Source organism: Falco punctatus (genome assembly GCF_963210335.1).
Source record: "Falco punctatus genome assembly, chromosome: 15".
Classification (NCBI taxonomy): domain Eukaryota; kingdom Metazoa; phylum Chordata; class Aves; order Falconiformes; family Falconidae; genus Falco; species Falco punctatus.
The window spans coordinates 17,399,531-17,418,857 of record NC_137595.1 but is presented as its reverse complement, the minus strand read 5'-3'; the positions used below and the strand labels follow the sequence as shown (position 1 = coordinate 17,418,857).

General features: G+C 50.4%; 1 protein-coding gene and 1 long non-coding RNA gene across 8 annotated transcripts in view; one reads left to right on the top strand and one right to left on the bottom strand.

Moving 5' to 3' along the window:
* The first annotated feature begins 520 nt into the window (after positions 1-520).
* Positions 521-12,438, top strand: LOC308053907. The gene is made up of 3 exons (XR_013923850.1): positions 521-2,925; positions 7,382-10,353; positions 12,333-12,438. It is a non-coding gene; the product is annotated as an uncharacterized lncRNA (long non-coding RNA).
* GRIA3 (glutamate ionotropic receptor AMPA type subunit 3) overlaps positions 9,469-19,327 on the bottom strand; it is a 153,972-nt gene continuing 144,113 nt past the window's right edge. The window contains exons 14-16 of one of the 7 annotated variants that reach the window (XM_080365688.1): positions 14,033-14,147; positions 11,627-11,874; positions 9,469-11,014 (exon numbers count right to left, since the gene is read on the bottom strand). In XM_080365688.1, the coding sequence (XP_080221814.1) occupies positions 11,629-11,874; positions 14,033-14,147 (361 nt within the window). In that variant the 3' untranslated portion in view covers positions 9,469-11,014; positions 11,627-11,628. Of the gene's footprint in view, positions 11,875-13,980; positions 14,148-16,745; positions 19,308-19,327 lie in introns of those variants that run through there. The other 6 variants (XM_080365691.1, XM_080365689.1, XM_080365690.1 and 3 more) reach the window with 6 other exon arrangements.

The window sequence follows — 19,327 nt, the reverse complement described above, 5'->3', positions numbered from 1 at the left end:
AAGGTTACGTTTTCAGATTGGCAAGCAGAAAATCCATCCTGCCTGCTGGCCTGCGGTGGTTTGTACCGCTGCCATCACACCGGGCTCCGTTGCCGTAATTCTGCTGAGCACCGTGCTTGCAGCAGCAGTGATGCCATAAATGCTTTCTGTTGGCCATGTCCTCCCAGAAAGAAGTTCATTGATGCTCATTAGTGAAACTGATACAAATCAACTTAAGTTTATGCGAGGAGATTGGTCCTTATTGAACAGGTCTGGGAAATGGGGCTTGCTCAGGGGAAGTGTATAAAAGCATTTTTCTCAGAACAGAGTTGTATTAATAGATTTGAATGTTCAATGTTCCATTTATGTGAACTTTAAAAATAAAACGCACAAGGAGGTAAAGAGGACATAAAAAACCTAAATCCTAGTTGAAACGGTAAGTTGATAGCTGTATGCTGTGTTTAAACAACACTGGTTTGCTCTGTATGGAGCATCACACCTGTATTGCTTTTTCCTGCCCTGCTCTCCCCTATCCAAAAAAACCAAACCACATATATATAAGGAGCTTGATTTTCTGAGTCATTTCTTTGCTGAGGAGCCATCTTCAGTGACAGCCAAGAGTCTGTCTGCACATCAGCAGCAGGTCAAGCTGATGGGGCTCAATTGCTGTTTGTTCAGAATTTGCTTATAATGACTATTTTAAAACAGTGGAATGTGTGAGCTATGCTGTGTGCTGAACTGATAGTGTGTTTTAACAGTCTCGAGCCTAATGAACCTTCAGCATGAATTAGTTGTTTTAACTGGTGGTTGAAACAATGGGCGGTTCGCAACATCGGTGGCGCGGTGGGGCAAGTGTTTTGCTGACAACTTAACTTTTCAATAACTGCAAGATAGCAATTTTTTTTTTCTTCCTTGAGAATTTTGTTTTTCAGTTTAAGAACTCGTTGGGCGTGCCCCTGTCTGCCTGAGGCGATGAGCCTGGGTGTTTTCAGAGGTGACGGGGATCTGAGCTATGGCCACGCCTGAGTGCGTGACACTGTTGACACTAAAGTAGATGACAGGACTGAGAGGAGATGGAGCATGTGCACGCTTAAAAATTACTGCCTTGTGAGGCGTGCTAACGATGCATTTTTAATTGCAGGAGATGATCTTGGCCTACAGGTACTGTCCACAAAGCAAATCAATTCGGTTTATTCCCAGGAGTGTTTAGAAATAGATTTTTTGCATGGATTCAACATTAACAAAACCAAACCTTTGGCAAATAGAATATTTCATCAGTGACCCGGATGAAGGGATGGAGCATACCCTCGGCAAGTTTGTGGATGAAGCAAAACTGGGGAGGAGTGGCTGATACCCCAGAGGCTGCGCTGCCATCCAGTGAGACCTGGCCAGGCTGGAGAGCTGAGCCAAGAGGAGCCTCATGAAGTCCAACAAAGGCCAGTGTAAGGTCCTGCACCTGGGTAGGAGCAGCCCCATATACCAGTACAGGCTGGGGCTGACCTGCTGGGGACAGCTCTGTGGAGAGGGACCTGGGAGTCCCGGAGGACAGCAAGTTGCCCATGGGCCAGCAGTGTGCCTGTGTGGCCAGGAAGGCCAGTGGGATCCTGGGGAGCGTTGGGAGGTGCATGGCCAGCAGGTCCAGGGAGGTGTCCTCCCCCTCTGCTCTGCCCAGGTGAGGCCACATCTGGAGTGCTGGGCCCAGTGCTGGGCTCCCCAGTTCAAGAGGGCCAGGGAACTGCTGGAGAGGGTCCAGAGGAGGGCTGCAAAGATGGTGAGGGGGCTGGAGCATCTCCCTTGTGAGGGGAGGCTGAGGGAGCTGGGCCTGGGTAGCCTGGAGAAGGGCAGGCTGAGAGGGGTCTCATCAGTGCCTACAAACATCTTCAGGGCGAGTGTCAAGAGGATGGGGCCGGGCTCTCCCCAGTGGAGCCCAGCGACAGGACGAGGGGCAGTGGGCACAAACCGCAGCACAGGCGGTTCCAGCTGAACGGGAGGAAGGAGTTCTTCACCCTGAGGGTGGCAGAGCCCTGGGACAGGCTGCCCAGAGAGGGTCTGGGGGCTCCTGCTCTGGAGACGTTCCCAGCCCGCCTGGCCGTGACTGTGCAACCTGCTGTAGGTGACCCTGCTGTAGCAGGGGGCTGCACTGGGTGGTCTCCAGAGGTCCCTCCCAACCCTGACCGTCCTGTGATTGTGGGATTTGCTGACTATAATGATAAAAAAATAGCCTTTTTGTATCGAGTATTAGTACTATTGAACACAGAGACTTACTTGTCTTTTAAATATTGTGTGGGTTTGGGATGGTTGGTTTTGTGGTCTTTTTTTGGGGTTGTTTTGTTTTGTTTTAAATATAATCCAGAGAAAGGGAACTTGGACTAAAAGTTGAGCATCCCCGGTGCCTCTGTGATCTGGTCAGTTAGTGCCTTCAGTAATCTGGGAATCTGGCTGTATTTGAAAATACCGAATATTAAGAAATTGCGGTGCTTATAGACTTGATTGGTAAAGCTCTTCTGATGAGCTTTGTCCTTATTAATTAGAGGTGACTTCTGAATGAATCAGAGAAGATTACAAACCTTTGTCCTGCAGTGCAAGAAAGACACAGACAAATTGGGAAGGGAATCAGGTGAGAGTTACCCACCTCATTAGAGGTGAGGAAGAATTACAAAAAAGGTGAGTATCCAAGCTAAATACTCAGGCACTTTTAATTAACTCATTAGGGCAGTCTAAAATGAAATACTTCCATCAAAGTCACCCTAGTCCTTGGAATTTACTGGTATGTGAGTAAGTTGAGGCTGCGGTCGGGTGTGCACGAGGCAGCCAGCTGGGGCTGCAGCAGTCGCCCCCCTGGGAGCTGTCACACCAAGATGGGTGAAGAAAAAGGTCCCCCTGGGACCTCCTGCGGTGACCTCCGGATGGAACAGGAGGACTAGCTGTCAGCCCAGATGCCTAAAGGTGAGTTGAAACAATCATTTAAAAAATTCTGCCCCAGCAGATGGGCTGGTCCCTCACCTGGGCTGCCGGCTGGCGGGGCGCTCAGCGGTGGTGGGCAAGGAGAAGGGATGTGGGATGCGGGATGCGGGATGTGGGATGCGGGATGCTCACCCTGTTGCTGGCGTGGCAAGCGTAGAGCTACATTGGGAGCGAACTGCGGCGGGCAGAAAGGAATCGCTGACCTTTGTGCCAGCACGTTGTAGGTGAGAACTCCAGCTGTGCCCTGCCCTGCCCTGGCTGCCCCAGGGGGGCTGTGGGGACAATGTCTCACCAAGTTCATGCCTATGGGAGGGTTTTGTGTGTGTGTCCCCCAAAAAAACTTGTCAAAAACAAGCTGTGTGTTCTTGCCTGTGTGGCTCTCTGCAGGGACTCAGCTGCATGTGGGGAGACACCAGGGAGTGTTTAGGGGTGCCTGGTGGTGGGAGCTGTATACAGCTCGTGGTGGTGGTGGTGGGGGGAGTCCAAAGACCTTGAATGGAAACTGGGGGTCAGTGGGCAGGTGAGAGAGGAGCTCCAGCACTGCACCCTGCCACCGTCCTGGCCCACGGTCCAGGGGAAAACCTGCTACAAAGCACCCGTGGATTAAACCCCATTTGTGGTGTGGCCTGTCTGATGTGATGTTCTAATCACTCCGTGTAATCAGCAGCATCTGTGATAGGTCATAGCTTCAGCTATTTTATAATAAGCTATTTTGCCTGACTATGGCAAACTTCCCTTGTTTAAAGGGCAGGGGAATATTAAATAAATATCATTTATATTTATTTGCCTCAGATCAAACTGTGGCTCTTACATTAATTTTGTAGGTTTTTGGTAATTAGTCTGCTCAGTCCATATTTGGAATTCAAATCCAGTAGTTGTTAAAAAGCTTTGAATGATATTAAAATCTGCTCCCCGAGCACACAGCAAACACCACGAAAATGCCAGCCTGAAAGGGGTGACAAGCTGCTGGCGGGGGGGCGCTGGGCAAATGGAGGTGGGCTTGAACGGGTGCCCAGCCTGGGTGCTGCTGGACTGGAAGCGGATGGGCTCCTGGGACCCCCCTTTCCTATGGGGTCCTGCTGGGCTTGGGGGTCTCCCAAGCATGTGGATGGGCACAGAGACCCCTGATTTGGGGTCTGCAGGGGCCAGGGCTCCAAGGGGGTTAAGCCTGCCAGGGCTGGGGCTTCGGGGGTGCTGGGGCTCTGGGAGGGGGCGGGGGGCTGCAGGGGGGGCTCTGGGGGCTGGGGCTGGCAGCGACGGGTGCTCGGGGGGTTTGCGGGGGCCGGGGGCTCTGCGGGGGCCGGGGGTCGGCGGGGCAGCGGCGCTTCCCACCCCGAGCGGCCGCTGCATGTCAGTGTTGCTCCGGGCACCGGCAGCGGCCGCGTCCCGCTGCTGCCCCGCGGGGCTGTGAGGGGCTTCCCGGCGGCGGGGGGGGGGCACAGCACCGCGGGGGGGGGGGGGGGCAGCCCCGGGGCCACACGCCGCTCCTCGGGGCCCAGAAGGTGCTTTTTTGCACCGGGCAGCGGGGGCCAGGGGGGTGGCCGGCCCCTCCCCCGCGGCTTCCAGGCGCCCCCCCGGGCCGCCCCTGTCCCGCTGGGTCCCCGCAGGAGGGAGGCCCCCGGCCCCCAGCCCCGGCGGGCAGGCACTGCCTGCAGCGCCGCTTCTCCGTGCCTTTCATCGATTGCTGATGTTACATCATACGTTTTCCTACTCCTTGCAGCGTATCAAGCATCTGCCACGCGCTCATTAATTGGTCAATTACTTTATTTATATGCTAAACATTATCTAAAGCACCAGTCATTACCGGCGTCCTGGCTGTGGTTTGTGTTGTGCGTTTTTTGTAGGTTTTATGTGCCTTGCCCCGGCTCTGCTGTCAGGGCTGGGGGACCTGCCTGGGTCCCTGCCAACCCTTCGGGGAGCAGCCACCAGCTCAGGCCCCCACGCTGGGAGGGTGGCTCACCCCCGCCCCCCAGCCCCTCACCCTCCAGCCTGCACCCAGCTCCCCCTCTCCCAGCCCCAGCCCCCTCCCAGAGCCAGCACCTGTCGCCCATGCTTGGTGTTCACCGCTGCCTCCAGCTCCTGGCCGCTGCTTGCGCACTGGGGTAAAGACAGCAAGGCCTGAAATTGCAACAAACATGATGGGAGAATCCCCTGTAAGCGTTTGCTGGGACAGAGCAGGTGCCGCTGCTCATCCTTGTGTCAATCCTTGTCTGCTGCTGCAAATTGGCTCGGAGCTCACCTTTAGCTGTCAGCTCTGCTGGCGATGTCACCAGCCTCTTCGGCAGCCAGGAAAGCCTCTGTGCCGCTGCAAAGCCTCTGCTCATCCTGGCCTCCCCTCTCCCCGCTTCTCCTGACGCCTTCCCCGCTCTGCCTGCCCTTCCTGCTCTCCTGATTACAAGTTACCGTGGAGTAGGAGCTTGTCCTCTTGCTCTTCTGCAAGATGGCCTGTCATCCTAAAATGCCATAGCTATCATAAATAATTTAGGGCTAACGCTTCAATGTTCGAAAAGGCAATAAATAAATACTTGGTGTGCGCACGAAGGTTTCATTATCCCGCTCTTGGTGTCAGCCTGCGGCCGCACGGGCACCCAGCGCATCAGGCTGCCGCTGCCCCAGTGGCCCCCAAAGCTGTGCCGTGCCTTAGCAGCTATGCTGGGCAGGAGCAGGGATGGAGAGCCTGGTGGCAGGGATGGGGCGGGGGTTTTGCTGGCCTTAAGGTGGGGATGGCAGCTCCTTTGCTCCAACTCCCCTCCCCGGGTACCAGCACGGTGCCCGGCTGCTCCTCTCCTCGTGGGGCAGCTGCCGCTGATGCCCCTGCGGGAAGCTGGAACGTGCTGCCGGTGCTCTTGCAGCAATGCCGCCATGCTGCAAACCCTGCTCTAGCGATGACGTGAAACGCAGAGAGCCGGGGCGCAGAGCCAGAGCAGGGCTGCTGGTGGGCTTTGAGCCTCCCTGTCGGGCACCACACTGGGTGGTGGGGCTCCAGCCTGGGGCTCCTGGGCCAGGTGAGCTATGGCGGTGGCTACCCCAACGCCACCGGCGTTAGCCCATGGTGTGACACCAGCCTGGGCCTCCCCTGCAGCCCCAGTGACATGGGAGCACCGAGCACAGCGCGTGTTGGGGATGGGCGCTGCTGCTCCTCTGGGCACTGTCCTTCCTGACACCAATTTTAGATGTATTACGTTATGAGTTAATATTACTTTGAAATTTATAATATCCATGAAAATATTATCTCTGTACTTAAATCCTTGAGTTTAATTGAATAGAGCTATCATTATCTGGAGCTTGTTTATGTATTGCCGCCTGCAAAATAGAGTCAATTTTCCAGACTGAGATGATGAATCTGAGCACCGAAGACATTTTGTAATTTAATTTTAATAACCATGACGTATTATTATTTTAATAACCATAAATAATATTTTTTTAATAAAATAATGTTGTAGCGCTTTGCACAAAACCTTGGAAGGAAAACTACGCCATAATAATACAGTGGGAGTTGTGCTGCGGTTTGTTAGTGTTATTTTGTTGTCGGATGTACTCTTTGCTGCTACAAGTTTGGGTTTTTTTAGGTTTGAACTTGAATACAGTTTGGGGTCATTTTGCTTCCACGATGGCTCTGGAAGCTGCATGGCTCACTCTGAATTTTTCTTGATATTATTTCCCTCCAAAAGTCTAGAGGCGAAGCCACTTTGGGGTGTGTTAGAAACCCGCGTCCCTGGGCTGCGGCACCAGCTGTTCTGCCTTTGCTGCAGCGTGTTGTTGCAAAGTCCAGGGTTTTGGCCCAACGTGCACCATCCCTGCAGCCCAGGGAGGCTCTGGGGCCCCGTCAGCCCCAGGATGGCAGGACCTGCTCCTGCACCTCATCCCTGTGGCCATGGCCCCGCGTGGGGCTGTCCCCCACCCTCGTTCAGCCTGATGCATATTTATGGACAAAACTTCACACCCATTTTGCTGGGATTTGGTGGCGCCGTGCCAGGGTTAGTTAGCCAGCAGCCTCCATTGCCCTGTGGCTCTCACTCTCCCAGCTCGATGCTGGGGCTCTGCAGGCAAGTCAAGCCCCGCTAGCAGCGGCACGTTGCAGTGGGTACCTGGCGATGGGAGCATCGCTCAGCATCCCATCGGGAGCAGCTCAGGACTGCGCTCTAGAAAAGCGCAGCCCACTCATGTTGGCCTGGTCGTTGAATGTGAAATGAAGGATAAAGGACAGAACAGTATTTTTTTCATGCCTCCCTGCATTCGTTGTGTGGGCACTTTACATATAAATAGGCTCATTTCAGCGAGGGCTCCCCCCAAGGCCAAGGTGAGGGATGCTGTGTCCCTGCAGTAGGGCTGGCCCTGCACCGAGCCCTCTTCTCATCCCCTAAACAACCTGAAACCTTCAGCCCTTTAGGGTCAAATAATTGTTTACTGCTTTTACTTAGCCCTTGCTTATTCCTAGGCTTGTTTTGCTGAAGACCTGGCTGAAGACGCACAGAAGGACTCAGCCCCTGCATCCCACCGCTGCGCTCACATGCACCAAGAGCCAAGGTGGGACCCTAAATGTCAAGAACCCTAAACAAGACCCTAATGTCTCTGCCATTAGAGGCTGCCCACTGGGGAAAGGTACCAATGTGACCGCCATGCATGTTTTTCCCTGAGGTCCCACCAAAGGGATGTCCAGGCAGCTTGTCTGGTTGGGCTTCAGGGTGAACTTTGCCAGCAGGTACCAAGTGGTGACTCAGGTCCCATGCCCACCAGCAGCGCTATCTGCCCAAGCCCTTTGATGTTGGATTTTTCTTTTTCAGATGATCTTTACATCCCCAGCCATCCAAATGAAGCCGTGTGCTGCTCCAGCTCACAGGGGAGCACTGCCTGTGGTGCCCAGGGAGCACGGTGGGAGCTGGTTCTTGATGGGGACCACCAGGTTGGTTGGCTGGGGGTACCCCTGATGGGTGTGATTGGGAGCACATCGGTTGTTTCATACTGAGATTACTTCCTATGGTTCATCGCTTGTGGCGACTTGGAAAAACCAAACTCTGGCTGAGGTAAGCTCAATAAATTAGAGTCAGGACCAGCTGCAATGTTGGGTGTTGGGTGGTTTTTTTGTTCTTTTTTTTTTTTAAAAAAAGCATTGCTAAAAATGTGGGAATTGCAGGAAAAGACATCTATATAGTCAACATTTGAGGAATTTATTTACCCACACTGGTGCCCACTGCAGGGGCAGGGCATAGCATCCCTCGCCCTGGCTGCAGCCCCAGGGGCTCTCCCTTGCCCCTTCCCCCCTTTCCTGCAGGATGCCCTTCAGACCTGGCCACAATCAACCAGTTTTATCTCAGCAAGAAAAAAAAAATAATAGTTTGCAGGGCACGGAAACAGAAACACACATTTCCCAGCAGCATCCTCGGTTCAGTGGTGTGGGTGAAGCATCAGTGGCATCCTCTGCCCCAAACAAAATACCTGCAGGGCATCCCAAAGAGAGCGAGGTGGGCTTCCTGGCCAAAGGGACATCAGGAGGCAGGGATTCTCTCTCCTCTGGTGAAAAGATCAGTGGGCTCTTTCATTTTTTTTTTTCTTTACAGTTTTATTTACAAAATGTATTAAAACTCTTTGTACAACACCTCATTAAAATGAGGCTCAGTAATTGATGCCCACACATGCAGTTTATGCTTTTACAGCCATTAGTTTGCTTGGCAATTTTTCTGCTCACTGAAGTGCAGTTTCAACGACCAAAAATAGGAACTTAAATTACAAAAAAAAAAAAAAAAAAAAAAAAAAAAAGGAGGGAAAAAAGTAGAAAAAGGAAAGAACCCCCAAATCCCCCAAAGCAAAACAAATGAAAAAATATACGGAAACAAATCAACGTGAGACTACTGCCGAACTTCCGATAGCTTGAAGTTGGTAGCTGGAATTGGTAAGCACTCAACACGTTTTGTTTTAGCTTTACATGCAAGTTTAAAAAATATCGAACCATTTACCAAACTCCCTTCATTGGTGTGAAGCCTCCACTCTTAAAAATTGATCTGATAAACATACATCTTTTATACAGCTTTTAAGAAAAATGTTTGTTTTAAATACATCTCATAACTGCACAGCTTTAGCTCGCCCTTGTTGGGGACGTGATTGCGTTCAGAAGTTGAAAAAAAAAATCACAGTTTCATGAAAAAAAAATGAAAACAAACCAACAATTTTTGTCAATATCTTGTTAAAAACTTGAACAATAAATTATTCTCCTATGAGCTTTTAAAATTATTTTATATTACATTTTGTTGGAAATACTTATTTTTAACAAGAATTTCCCCGTATTTTCTTTTTTTTTTTTTTTTTTTAAATCCTATTAAAAGTTCAAATCTATCATCAGCAAACTAAATGTCTAAGGGTCAGACTGCTTTAAATGATTTTCCTTTTTCATTGTATGTTACTGATGAAATAAAACTCTATAGTAAACTACAGAAAATACATATTGTCGATTAGAGGTAATTAGTATGCAGATATTCCATTGAACATTTCCCAGGTGACTGACAATATGTTTAAAGGTGTGGTTGTGTGTTTTTTTTTTTTTTGTCTTTTGCTTTTTTTATTTATTTATTTATTTATTTTTATTTAAAAGATGAAGTTAAGTGGTTTCCGGGCAGAGGTTCAAGGCTGAAATGCTGCTGCTAAGACGTTGGATGTGAGTAATAGTGAGCCCCTACCTGTAGCAGTGCTGGCTGGAGCGCGGTGTTCTCTGCAAAGAGAGGGCAAGGACGGGAGCATCCTCTCACCAGTAGCCATGAAACAAGAGTTGGCAGGAGCCGATATAATATAACAGTACTAGCAGGAGTCATGTTAGATCGCTTAATATTACTCTGGAACTGCAGCTCTAATTTGAGTTACTATCCTCTTTCCTTACTTCTGTTGTAAAAGGACCGTTACCGAGAAGCATTAGCTGAGCACAGTGCTAGTTGTGGGAGAACTCGGGTGAAGCAGAAGCAGGCCTGGGCAAAACTAACCTGCACTTCTCTTGCTTCATTGCTTGATATTAAATAGTGAATTAAAATGCAAATGCGCAGCAAGAAAAGAGATATCTGGTCTGAACCTAAACAGCAAGTAGCTTTTTTTTTTTTTCTTTTTCTTAAAAGCCACCCAATGTCATTTTAATAAAGCACCTGTAGGTATGCCTGATGATAGTTTAAAAAAAAAAAAAAAAAAGGAATGCAGTATTTTCTGCCCACACTTTAGCTACCTTGTCAAGAAATTAATTTACTGATCTGGAAGCAAGACATGCAGTTCCACAAATTACTTTCTTTTGGATTTACAGATTCACAGTCATTGACCTCAACTGGCTTTAATGCACAGATTCTTTTCTTCAGGTGTTACACCTTTTACTGCTATACAAAATTGCTCAAATTAGCTGGAGAGTGGCTTGGAAAAAAAAATAAAATCACACCACTGGTAAGTAAATACTGAAACATCTTGACATCAGCTCATACAAGCAGTGACAGGCCAGTCCATGTTCGCACGCAGCAGATTTCTGAGGCTTTGTGTCAGGAGGAGTTTCATAATTTGATACGATTGGGGTGGCTGATGAAACCAGCTGCGGTTTGCTTTCAGGACACAAGTTCATTTACTGTGCAGTGGTATCAAAGAATGGCTTTTGTTGCACTGATTTTTTTACAAGAAATTTTTTTCACATACTAATATCTTGTTACCAGTCTTTTCCTTTCCTTTTTCTCCTTCTCTTTTCTCTTTTTATTCTTTTCTCTTTTCTTTCCTTTCCTTCTTTTCTCGTTCCTTTTTTTTTAAAATCTTTTTTCTTTTCCTTTTCTTTTTTCTTTTCTCTCCTCTTTTCTCTTTTCTTCTTTTTACTTTTTCTTATTTCAAGCAAAGCAAGAATATTTCGGTGATGGTTTGCATTGTTGTGAGTCTCAGAGTCTTCCGTAAGGCACTGAAGGAAAAAATATCAGTTTTTCCCTATTAAAAGTACATTGCACCATCATCAATGCGTGTCATGCCTGACACCTCAGAGAGAGTACAACTGGCTCAGGTGGTCCAAATCCATGAAGTAGCCACATTCTCTGCTGCTTCTCCTCTTGCGTGCTGTCAGGGTGAGGATCTATAATAAAACCAGAAAGATTTCATCACTGCCCGGCAGCAAGGGGTAGGGAGGCGCAGTCTGTGGGCGATGGGCTAACCAGGCTTTGCCAGAGTCGCTTTTCGGCAGTTCCGCTCTGCCTTTCACACTTTAGAAAATGGCATTTCTAGCGCAGACTTTATTGCTCTACTGTAGGTTTTTTTTGAGACTTCCTAAAAGCACTTACCTGACCCGATTATAGCTTGAAAAATAAAGGGGAAGAGGTGACTGGCCAGAGAGATGCGCCTCCTGCTTACGGTAATTTTTAAAGCAATTAACAAAACACTTTTTTATGTGCTGAAACTAGCCCAGCGCTGGAGAGAGGAGTTACAGCTATCGCTGTTTGTAATGCAGGCCCAAGGTACCCAGCTTACTTCTGTGCAGGGGAGGAATTTAAATCATGTGTACCAGCTCTGAGGCTGCCACCGGCCGATGTCTGAAAAGCCCTTTTGCAGCAGTCCGCTGGGGGAGGCACACAACAAAAGAGCACACACCCCTTGAAAAGAGAAAGAAAGAAAGAAAGAAGGAAAGAAAGAAAGAAAAGAAGGAAGGAAGAAAACCCAGAGGGTTTCGGTTCCTGGCCCGTAGCCGTACCCCTAGATTTTCACACTTTCTGTTCCGTACACGTTGTAGCCTTCTCTGTACGTAGCGTAATTCTGGGTGTTGGTGGCGGGAGCAGGTTTGAAGTTCTGCGTGTTCTTGGTGAGTTTCATTCGCTTGGACTCGGCCCGCGACTTGTAGCAGAACTCGATGAGTGCCACCATCATGGCCAGCCCGAGGCCTCCCACAAGGATATAGAAAACCCCGGCCACATTGCTCAGGCTCAGAGCGCTCGTCTTGTCCTAAGAGAAACGAGCCACGCTGTTAGTTTTGCACCCAGGAGCAGGCAGGCAGACAGACAACAGGCTATGTGCACTCAGCCCTAGCTGGAATAGCTACGCTCACAGCGTTTAGTGTCCCGCTCGTGGCTCGGTGCTGTCCCCCCGTCTCCCACCCAAAGCGGGCAAAACCCTGGCCGACTCCAAGGCGATGAGATTTTTTAATTTTTTTTTGGCCACTGACTTCCCCAGGCCTTCAGCATCCCAGAGCAAACCTGGCTACGGCCGAGCATCCCTGGTGGCAGAGGCACCTTGGGAAGGCTCCGACGGGGAAAGCAGTGGCTGTGTAGAACAGCAGGTTTTACCAAAGGCCACTATAAAACGAGACAAAGGAAAACCCAAACCACTGCACGCTTGGTTTTGGTGAATGTAGATAAAATTATTGAGATGCTGCTAAACTTATCTACCTTTTTTTCCAACAGTTATGAAAAAGAAACCACACCAAACCACCCTAGGAAGACGGTCAGTTACTTTAAGGTCAAGCAGCAGAGCCCTCAGCTAAACTAGCACCTGTGGTGACCGAGGGAGGGTGAGTTACCAAATAAAACTGGTCATTGCAACACAAAAAGATGCTGCCCAGGGTTTACCTTCCTTCAATACATGTCAGATGGGGGAGAAGGCTTGCATTTGTAAAACCGGGATTCTGTAAGCGGATTAGAGAGCTGCAACCCTTTTGCTGCTGCAGGGCTGGCTGGCTGGGTGCGGGAGGGATGCCGGCGGGCAGGGTGCCTGGCCGGAGCCCTGCGGCAAGGGGCTGCACCCTGGGAAGACTCTTGCTGATGGTGCTTGGTTTATGAGCATCTCCAGGGACAGCAAAAGTTACACGTAGTCAGAATAAAATAGGATCTACCTTGTACGTGCCTGTGCGTTTCACAGGCAGTTTGGATAGATGCGGTTGTAGCCAACAGCCTGCTGTTGAAGCTAAAGGTATGATTCATTTACACCCCTTCTCAATCACCGTTGCCTTCTGCAGCTGCTGTGCATTCGGATGTCCCATGACCCCAAATTTACCTCGTACAACAGCCACAGGGTGATGCCCTAAGCAACTTCCAGCCCAGCTGAAATCAATGAATTTTTATTTTTGGCTTTGATGGAACTTGCAATCGTCCTCTGACACTGAGAGGGTGCTTCCAAATTATAGTTTTCTGTTTGAATGATTACAGAGAGCTCTTCCACAGGCACCAGAGGCGTTAGGCACTCGGCTGCGACTGATTTCAGCTGGAGCTGGATTTCTCCTTCTCTTGGTGTCCTTGATAATGTCCTTTACTCCAACAAGCCCAGCACTTCTACAGCGCTCTTCTCAATGGCTCTATAAGCATTAAAAAAAATAAATAATCCTCTGTGTTTTCTTTTAACTGACATGTGTCAAGAAATATTTCTTGCATTTAAGTGTGCGGCTATGGGGTTGTTCCAGCGGACACCTCAGGGGTGGGATCTCCACCGGGGTCTCCAGCGCTCCTGCACGAGGAGGCTGGCCCTGCAGTGTGGTCGGCGTGGGACAGGGCAGTACAGCAGCAAAATGGTTCAAAGCAGAATCAAAAAGGATATACAACATTTATATTGTGAGTTACCAATAGTATTTCCAGATTTTTTTTTTTTCCTTTTAAATCAAACCAATTTCAAATTGAATTGGGAACCAGGGCAGGAAGGGTGGGTTTTTTTCCTTATCACAGGTCTGTCCTGAAATCGTCCACCCTTAGCAAGCGTGTGGCTGTTTCCCAAACTGACATGTAAAGAATCTAAGTCACAATTTTGAAACAAAAATGTGTTTTTTTCTATAAAACTAAAAATAAGAAAGGATGCTGGCCTGAATAATACGCATTGGCTGTGCTGAAACGTGCACATTTAAATGAAGACACCAGCTTGGGAGGCTTTGGGGGCTTCTCTTTCTGTGTTTTTCTAGCCAAATACTCAAATAGTAAAACATACTTACAACTACAGTCTGTTACTGCACAAAAGAAAAATGCTGTCACGTTCAGAGACTTAATTATTTTTTTTTCTATTGCTTTTCTTTCAACCTTCAAAATGTAAATATCAACTTTTGAGAGTCATTCTTTGTATAAACAAACAGTGGGTCAAAATGTGATTGCTAATCAGTACAAAAAGACCTTCAGCGACTGACCTTACTTCCGGAGTCCTTGGCTCCACATTCACCCTTATCGTACCACCATTTGTTTTTCAGCTTGTCTAAGATGCCTTGTTCACTGAGTTTCAATACTGCAAGGTTTACAGGAGTTCTTCACGTGGGAAATAACATAAATAACATTATATTATGTTATTTTATGTTATTCAATCTTTAAACTACTTTAAAACTATACAAAGCGATAAAGCAGGGTTCCTGGCCACAATATTTACACTGCAGGCAACTGGATCATCCCCTTAAGTTAACGCTAGAGCAACGCTATATTACCAGGTCCTGCCCATATCGCTTTGAGTAATCGGCACTCACTGTTAAATGAAGGTAGCAGAAACAAAGCAAGGCCAATTTCCCACTTTGGCACAATCACAGGTGCCTGCAGTAGCTTTAGGGATGACGGTGGCTTTGATCTAGCCGGACCCCGGTATTGCACTAACAGAGAGCAAGCCCCCCAGCCCAGCCAGCCTGCCTTCCCAGGGTCAGCCAGCGCTCCCAGCCCCCCAGCAGCCCCCCACACCCGGGGGTGCAGGGGTGTGTCCGCCTCTGAAAAGTAAAGGACCCCAGGGTGGATGCCACCAAGGGAGGTGTCACCAGCCATCACGGCCGTTTCATTCTCCAGCTCCTGCAGTTGCTGTGCAGGGGCCATGCTGGGAGTCTCCGCGAGTGCTGCATCCCGAACACCGCCGGTCCAGGGAGCTGCAGCAGAAAATAAGCAAATGCAGACCTTTATGAAACAAATTAACATGGAAACTGTGGCTGAGAGTGCCCTGGGTGGGAAATGTTGGCAGGATGAAGGTTAGCTGTCTGCTAAGAGCCTGCAAGCCCAGGGAGACCAGAGCTGGCCTGTCCCTTCCCTGCGGGAAAGCAGCACCTGAGCAGCCCTTGGTTGGGTTTTGTCAGTTCCATTTCCTCATCTGATGTCTTCGGGTTTTTCCTGCCTGTTCTCTAGGGCTCCCTACATCAGGGCCATCTTCAGTTCCTGCTCCTGCTTGAACTTTTGATCCCTGCTCCATGGCTGTGTGAGGCAGCTGGTGGGGAGGAAAGGGACGGGTCCTTACCCTCAGCCATGCTGTGCCACCTTGCACGGGATGACACCAGGCAGACACACTGTACGGCTGCCCTGCAAGATGCCCCACTGTGGAGCCATCCCCGCCTGCTGCCGGCGGAGGGGACTCGGCTCAGCCCCGCTGCCAGCCTCACCCCTCACTCTCGCTGCCCCTCACCTTTCCCCCAGCCCTGCCCCAAGCGCAGGACTCTGCAGACAGAAGAGACCGGGCGGAAAGAGCAGCACAACCTGTACAAACCACCTCAATTACAAGCTAAACTACACGGCGGCACTTCGGGAGATGCTCGCAGCACAGCCCCCAGCTGCGCCCTGCCGTGCCTGGGGCAGGTAGGTACCGGAGGAAGCAGCTGGTGAAGAAAAGCCCCGTTCCCTTCTCTGCCAAGAAGCTGCCTCCGAGGTGGCCGTGAGCCCTGTTGGTGGCTGATGCGGATGGCGCTGCCCTCGGAGGTGCTCCGTGCCCGTCGGGAGGAGAGCAGGTGAGAGGTGCCAGCAGCCCACGGAGCAGGGGACAAGCCCCGTGCTCAGCCCAGCCCGGGCAGCCCGTGGGGTACCATGAGGAAACGAGCATGTCCCAGAGCTCCTAAGCTGAACACCCCACAGGCTGCACCGCCGTGACCCAGCCCGGCATTACCCAGGCCGGCAGGGAGGGCAAAAACGGGGACCACCACCGAGGTGGGGAGAGCCACTGGTCCCCAGCGGCGGCAATACCGGCACTGCCCACGCCCGCAGAGCTCCCCGGCTGGCCAGAGGCAGCACCGCTCCTCCTGGGCTGCACAGGGCATTTGACACCAGCCAAGGTTTTATTTTTTGTCAGATGGCTGTTTTAAAGGAGCAGCTGTAATCCAATGCAGTATCACCCCGGGAAGGCTGTATGCAGCGAGCCGGCCACAGCCGACGGGCGGCAGCGACAAGCCGCGCAGGGCAGAACGCCCGGCTGGCAGCGGCGCGGAGCCCCTCCACCAGAGCCCGGGGCACCCTGAAACACCAGCTGTACCGCAGCTCCCTCTGCACCCACCTACAGGCAGGGCTGTAAAATATCAACGGGTTCAAAGCACGCTCCACAGACACCGCAAACGCCCGGGGTGCTGCAGGTAATGCACCTACCCCGTTGGTTGATGCGGATGGGGACCAGCCAGGTCCTGGCCGAGCCACCCCCGTGGCCCCTCCTGGGCAGCGGTGCTGCGCCGAGCCCCCGGTGACCCCCGGGCACATGTGCTGGAAGCAGCCATGCAGGACTGCAGTGCAAACCACGGTGCCTTTACCTACTTGTTACAAGCCCAGCAGAAAGAGCTGTGCGGATTATTGCTTAAAGAACAGTGTTCTCATTTTAAATTTCATTTAAAAACTACCCAATTTGGAGAGACTTTATGCAATGCATCTCTCCGCTTTGAAAAGCATTGTGCAGCTGAGAATACACAAACAATAGGGAGAAGGTTATAAACACCTTTTCTCCTACCCGCATATTTTATTGTGCAAATTATCCCCTCCCCCCAGTCCTATTCCAAACACTATTTTTAATTTGCATGCCTTTATAAACCCCATATGGAGTACAGAAAATTTGCATAACATCCAATACATTATAGATTAGCTTTCACAACATTATACAGTATTGGGAAATGAGGAGGCTTAATATGCTAATTAGGGTGCTTTATTTTTTTTTTTAAAGCCAAGATTGCAGTTAATTGTGCACACACAACTGCCAAAAAAAAAGTAAACTAAAATTATCTTAACTAAACAGATGGGAATTTGCCTAAACTGGGGTTTTCGCTATCATTTGTCACTGCCCTGTTTGTCAGGTGAGGCACAGCAATGGCTCGGCCCGGGCAGCGGTGATTTGCTCCATGTGCCTGCGCCAGCCTTCAGGGGTGCTCCGGGGCTGAGCCCCCTGCCTGGCCACTTGCGTCAGGGGGGACAGGGGATGACGGTCTGCCATGAAGCAGTAGCCGATGCCTTCACCTGTCCTGTCCCCCCAGTGCAGATGACCGGGAGGTTTGCCGGAGCGAGCTCCCGGCCTCCCTTGGCTCCGTTACTGCGCTGGCCAGGGCGCTGGGATGTTCCTGAGCAAAGACGCCCTCTCGGCATGCTAGAAAAGGCACCGATTTGTGGAGCGCAAAGCACAGCTTGTTTGAGCAATTCCTAAGGAACAATTTTGTCTGCTTCCAGGAAATTCATCCCCAAACCTCTTAATGCATGAGCTGCACCCCCGTGCTTGAGCAACCGGAGGGTGGGAGACAGTGCGATGCCTCCACAGCCCCTGCTCCAGCATCCCACCCGCAGGGATGCGACACCAGCTGATGCCAAGGATGCAACAGCAGCCGGTGCCAGACAGCTGCCTCAGCTCCCAGGTAAGTATACTGAAAACTGACCCTGGCTGCTGGTGTATTTTCCAGTTGCTGGTCTCCAAGGAGCTATCTAGCCCTGTTCAATCAGACAGTCCAAGTCCAACACGGGGTTGCAACATAAACTAGTATGCTGCAACAAGGTTTTACCGTTGGTCAGAGTCTACTGTCCATGCTGTTTCTCCTTCCTCCAGATGTCAGACCACACTGCTCCTCCTCCATCCAACCACCTCTCCCCCCATCCTCAGGGCTATTTAACCACTTAGCAGGAACAAGCTACACCTGCACATCATCCATGTCAAAGAACCCACTGCCTCTGAGGTGAGGCCACAGCTGCATGTTATCAGTGCTGATCAACCCACCGCCTCTGTTGCTCTACAACCCAACACTTTTGTAAAGAACCCAAAAACACGTTGGGAAAAGTGTAACAGTGTTCCTAAACAGAAGATGCCAGGAAGGAATTCTTGCTGCTGCGTGGCTTGGCCCAAGGTCCCCACGGAGGTGCAGGAGGGCAACTCCGGACCGTGGCACTTTCCTCACCGAGTGCTCAGCGCTGCACGTGGGATGGATGTGACTCCTCTGTGCACACCTAGGCTTGCAACCCAGCCCGTCCCACGCTGCAGGTCGAAGGCTACTGAGTTCCAAAGCTTTCTGTTGGCTGTTCCAGAGCGAAGCGCAGGGCTCTTCTGCGAGCGAGAGCTGCTGGATGTAGGAAAGGGATTTTTCATAGCTTGCCCAGACACTGTTTGTTTGAAGGGGGATTTTTTTTTTTTTTTAATTGCTTAGACGCAGAGGAATGGAGAGAACTAAATGTCTGGGCCCTAGGGGAAGGATGTGTCCCAGCTGCCTGCCTGTCTCCCTGGCCAGCTGCGCCGCTCCAAAAACAGCTGAGAGGATCATTTGCTCAGTTTCTGGGTCTCTACCTCAAAAGACTTCCATTTGCTCATCTTTTTCCTGGAACAGTTTTGTGCTTTCCAGATGCTTTTTTAATTAGGTTGCTGTTGTTGGGCTGTATGGGGTATCCTATGAGGTCCTCAGCCCTTTCCCGGGTGGCTTCAGCTGTTTTTCCTCTGCTTTAATTTATGACCCGCTTCTTTTTCATCTCCTCCTGTGTGGTTTCCAGACCAGCTCTCTACTAGTTTGGTTGCTTTTATCAAAGTATAATGTTCAGAGGTTTGAGAGCTCGTGCTCTCCTGTTGCACTCAGTACACCCAAGAAAACAAGTGGAAGCAATTAGCATCGGGATGTCAGCGTTCTGCATGCCACGGGATGGTATTCTTGGGGCAGAAACCTGCCATGTTTTAATTCCTCACCATAACGGAAGGGTTTTTTTTTGTTTACTTGCTTGTGCTTCTCATTCAGATGTGCTAGGTATGGCCGATACAGGCTTACCCATGCAAGGTTGGATCTGTTGAGCAGCTTTACCAAACCTGCTGAGATTTTTTTTTTGCTGGTGTCTACGAATGGCTGGAAGACTTGAGTCTGGAGAGACAGTACCAGGAGCCCCACACTCAACAGTATTGCCCCCAGTGGCAAATGAAGCCATTTGCTATGGCTGATTTATTTAAGAGAGGCACGACTTTTAAGATCGGTGCCCACCTATGGCATTACTATGAGTCTGCTACCAACATGACCTTAAGCCTGGGACAGGGGTGGGTTTTAGTGGTGTTTCAGCAGCTTTGCTTCTCTGCTCCCCTGTTAGAAGACCCCTCTCGGGTGCCAGCAGCATTACCTTCCCCTCATCAGCCATCAGTTACTGCTAGAAGCCAAGCTATGCCAGTCTTTTCTCAACAGCAAGGTGGCACCATCTCAAAGGGAACCTCTTCCCTTCACTGGGTGGCCTGGGGTCTCCTCCCTGCTGCATTTCAGCCCCGC